The sequence below is a fragment of the Poecilia latipinna genome, unplaced genomic scaffold (genome assembly GCF_001443285.1).
Source record: "Poecilia latipinna isolate Pla-1442-1.1 unplaced genomic scaffold, P_latipinna-1.0 Scaffold3729, whole genome shotgun sequence".
In the NCBI taxonomy this organism is placed as follows: domain Eukaryota; kingdom Metazoa; phylum Chordata; class Actinopteri; order Cyprinodontiformes; family Poeciliidae; genus Poecilia; species Poecilia latipinna.
Window position 1 is genome coordinate 3,750 of NW_015116345.1, and position 4,867 is coordinate 8,616.

Genomic DNA, 4,867 nt, shown 5'->3' on the forward strand with positions numbered 1-4,867 from the left:
TTTTTTTTTTTTTTTTTGTCATACAGACGGCTTCCCGCGCCCCCCGTGCAATGGCACAGCGCCCACCCTAGGGGGCGCGCCCCACAGTTTGGGAACCTCTGAGTTAACATAAAATATGCTTACTAGAATTGCTCAAGTTAATGTTACTCAGTCGGTTAAATGAAGAAAAAAAATCTGAAGCAATGAGTTTGCATATATATTTTACGTAAGGATAACTAATTATGTTTCACAGTGTACAGTGTGTCATTTGCAAAGTTAGAATGTAAAAAATGAAAAGCAGTATATAGAGAAAAGAAAAATGGTCGTTCATTTCTCAAAGCCATATTTTAAATGTATAATTTTCAAACAAAATATTTAGCAAGTACACATGGATGATTGACAACACTAAGACCCTCTGATTGGTTGTTTCTGATGTAACTGTGTATTTCTGCAAATGACACAGGGAGGGGAAGAAGAGCTCAAACTTTCACAAATTATCTCTCTCACTCAGCATAGTGACAGTTTTACCAAATCTGTAAAAATATATATATATAAAAAAACATACTGCAGCTTTCATGTTTCTGTTTCTGCTATCCTGTCGTCCTGAAATAGGGTTACCTGTTTGAATTGTTGTTTTTCTCTTTTTCCTATATTGATGAATCATTTAATTGTCTTTATATATATACATTATTTTATTTTGGTGTCTATTCTGCCCAGGGACTGAAGCTTTTGAGAAACCTTTTTCCTCATTTTTGTTCATTTGAAGCAAAAGCTCTTAATCTCCAAAATACCTGTCAAATGAAAAAATAAACCAATTCTCTAAACTCAACCACATTAGAAGTTATATACTTCAATTGAATTCAAATCTGTCCATTGATATGCTTGAGTTGTACTGTATTGACTTCTATAGATAGAATCCCAATAAAGTACACTAAATGTGCTAAAGGACACGTTTGGATATCAAGTTTGGTATATGGAACTATTCTGATTTGAGCCACAAGGGGGCGGTGATGTTAAGCTCACCCTAATGAAGCAACAAGCCTCATATTTCCAAACTGTGTATTTGCTTCATGAAACCTTAACTTGTTAACCAGATCTAAAGCATATGATATCAGCAGTTGTTTTTACTGTATTTGAGCTCCACGAATGAGAGCATATTATAATACACTATAGAATATATATATATATATATATATATATATATATACCAGGGCCTCAGAGAGGAACTGGAGAAGGCCTGGAAGGTGAAGACCACAGTGGTGCCTGTGGTCATTGGGGCCCTCGGGGCAGTCACCCCCAAACTGGAGCAGTGGCTAAAATAGATCCCAGGAACAACATCAGACATCTCAGTCCAGAAATGTGCAGTTCTAGGCACAGCCAAGATACTGGAGGACCCTCAAGCTCCCAGGCCTCTGGTAGAGGACCCGAGCTCAGAGGATGAAAGCTCCCAGGCCTCTGGTAGAGGACCCGAGCTCAGAGGATGAAAGAGACCACCCGCGGAGGGTGAGAAGGGAAATTTTTATATATATATATATATATATATATATATATATATATATATATATATATATATATATATATATATATATATATATAATATCACATAATGAGATATACAGGATATAACATTTTGCTTCACTTATTTTACCTTTTAAATAGTTTCATATAGTAAGAGCCCACATGCTAATCTGCAGCCAATTTCACCCAACAGACAGCAGGTGGTAGCAAGCGGCCTGTGCCGAAAAATGCAGTAACTGTGGCAACTGCTGCCGTGGTAACACGTATCTCTCTCCTCTTTCTTTTGTCAGTCAGAGAGCTGGCTGTCAGTCAACTGTAACCCCCTTTTATCTACACCTTAAATCAGAGAAACAGAGCTGAAATCTTATTCAGATGTTGCATTTTTCTCTTTATCTGTCAGAGACACAACAGGAAATACATTTTTTATACATTCATGTTTCAAAACACCTGTAAGTACCTGTACATCAGATTACAACATAGACAGTGGAAAAGCACCAATTGGCACCTAAGGTGTGAATCAGTTAGAGAATTTCCTTTCTCTACCAGAGGCATTAGTTTGAATAGATGAGGTATGAATTATATATCAGGCTCCGAGCCTTCTTCATTTTACAGAGGGTGGAAAGCAACTTACTGAATTGGTGCGTTTCTGCAGATCAGCCCAGGATTCAGGATTCAGTGGATGGTCCATTTCGTTTTTCCAGCTACACTCCATCATCTGAGTTGACGTCAGAGAAAACAGCTTTTAGGTCCTCAGACCTGAGGTTTGACACAAACTGCAAGGTATAGTTCGTCAAAATCGCTTTGAACGACAGCATAGTTTTTGTTTATTGTAAAATAATAATAATAATTTTAAAAAATCAGTTTATGGTGCTATTGCCAATTAAGACCCGCTGTTTGTTTTTCTCATAAGCTTAAATGTTTTAGTCAAACTAATTTGAATTTTGGACAGGAATAATCTGAGTAAATACAAAACATCATTTTCCATTTTTTAAATTATGATTTCATTCATTAAGGGAAAAGAGCTGATCAAAAAACATTGCACTATGTGAAAATTGTAATTGGTCCCTTGATGAGTCATGAATTCATTTGGATACAATATTTTTGTTGCTATTCACACCAAATCCAGATTTCTATCTGATCTACGTGATCAAAAAGACGCATAAATTGGGCTCTATTTATTAGCAATTTTGGTTCAATTTCTAGAACTGTGCCGCTCAGGAAGGCAGACTATTCCAATTAAAAAAAAAACTTTACTAATCCCATCTTGGGCAATTTTTGTCATATTTTTGCTATTCTGTTATGATGTGTAACCATAGCAACAGGTTGGTTTACAAAAGGAAACAGCTCTTCATCAGAAAAGTTGAAATAATAGTTGAATAAAAGCCAGAAATCCCAGAGGAGCTGAAAAGGAGGTGTCGTGGATGCAGAGCAGGAGCAAAAAGGAGAGAAAGAAGGAGGAAATCCAATCCATCTCTTCCATCCATCACAATGGGCAACTTAAGATTGTTAGCTAACAACAATTCTCTTGTAAAATCAGACTAAATTTACCATTCCAATGAAACTGATAATGGGTGATAGGGTGAAAAAAACTTTCTATGAGGAAAGAATCAAAACAAAAACTTGAATTTTTAAAAATAAAATGTAAAAAAAAATGTGTGGTGAAATTAAAATGAAAGCAAAAAATTGGTTATTAAAGATGAATAGTTCTTGTTACCCAAGTTTTTCATTTTTGCAGTATTTTAATTTATCTGCATAATTTTATGATCAGTGAGAATTTCACTTTTTTGTTGAAATAAATCTGCTATTCTTGAAGTGGACAAGGGCTGCACTGCAAATAGCCTGAAGAAAGTACTTTGGACACCCCTGCACTATCAACAGACATGTTCTCTGATTCTTGCTCATTGTTTTCTAATAGTATTCTCTTATCTTTATATTTTAATTTATCTGTATGTTCTATATGAACAAGCTGTTCCACCCACAAAGACTTAAAACTGTGTGGAAAAACAAAAGCATGCAATATTCTAAAACCCACTGTTGATCAGGTAAATTGACTAATGTATTACACATGTCAAAGTATTCTCTACCTCTCCTGCTCTGTGCTGCTGCTTCATCACATTGTCTTGTGTCTCATCATGGTCCTTTCTTCCAATGTCCATGATGCCACTTGGTCCAGGACTCATGCCCAGAGATGGTGCTGACCCTACTGATCCATCAGACAGAACCGGCTCCCAACTGGTCAGAGAGTCTGTCTTCAGCAAGGACTCTGACGGTGGCTTGGTGGAATGTGGTTGTTTCATCTGAGACACAGACAAGTAGGATGCTGAAGAGAATTTTAAATATTTCTAAATATTAATGCTAAAATGTTGATATTAGTAAGTTCATATGTCTGCAGCCCTCTTTCTATTTTCAATTTCAAACTTTCAAACATTTAACTGCCTGAATAGTAATGACTTCTTGAGAGACAGCAGGTGCAAATCGTGACACCGCATCTACTAATGGCACTTCCGGTGGCAGGTGTCATTATGCGCCACAAGTGCCACTGTTTTCGGGACTAGCTGCCAGTGTTGTCACTGACTTCGCCTGACCTCGGCACCTCATACTGGCACTTCCGCTGACACCTGCCACAAGTGCCACTGCTTTCGGGACTAGCTGCCAGTGTTGTCACTGACTTCGGCTGACTTCGGCACCTTCCAAGGGTTGCCGCTACCTCATACTGGCACCTCCCACGCCTCACGGACCGCTCTCGCCTATTTTCGCTGATGAGATTTAGGGCGGCCATTTTAGAGCGGTCGACCGCTCCACTCAGCGTTATACGTTGGACAGGCACAATGACGTATTTGCGCATTTAATCTTTCATAACACGCTGTTTTGTTACTGGAAACCTTATACAAACAGCTATATTTACAAACAATTTTATTTTAAAGGTTTTTTTTAATTGTATTATACATAGTTAAGCATATTTAAATATGCTTTGTGGGGAAAACAATAGAATAGGAATAGAATATTCTTTGGTGACAGCTTCTGTGTCAGATTTAATATGAATGAATTTATAATTAATGAAAACAACGGTGGATCTGGCACAACGTATTGCATTTCCTCTTAAGCGTTGTGTTCCCTCAAAAAAGCAAATATGCCCTGGTCTATTTTTTATACAGTCTCAAATTTCAGTTTCCAATAAAGAGCCTCAGTGAAAACATGTTGACAGCTGCCATAAGGTGCCACTTGTGCCACGGGCTTCCGGGTAAGGTGCCACTTGTGCCACCTTACCACTGGGTAAGGTGACACAAGTAAGGTGGCCATGAGTGCCACAGGCTGCTAACCTCATTCTCTATCTGTTTCAGATAGAATGTAGCATATGAATAACTTTAGT

At 37.7% G+C, this 4,867-nt stretch overlaps 1 protein-coding gene across 1 annotated transcript in view; it reads right to left on the reverse strand.

Moving 5' to 3' along the window:
• Positions 1-1,660: 1,660 nt before the first annotated feature.
• Positions 1,661-4,867, reverse strand: part of LOC106941534 (uncharacterized) — an 11,648-nt gene continuing 8,441 nt past the window's right edge. The window contains exons 3-4 of the mRNA XM_015024588.1: positions 3,582-3,794; positions 1,661-2,212 (exon numbers count right to left, since the gene is read on the reverse strand). Coding sequence (XP_014880074.1) covers positions 2,099-2,212; positions 3,582-3,794 — 327 coding nt within the window. The 3' untranslated portion in view covers positions 1,661-2,098. The remainder of the gene's footprint in view (positions 2,213-3,581; positions 3,795-4,867) is intronic.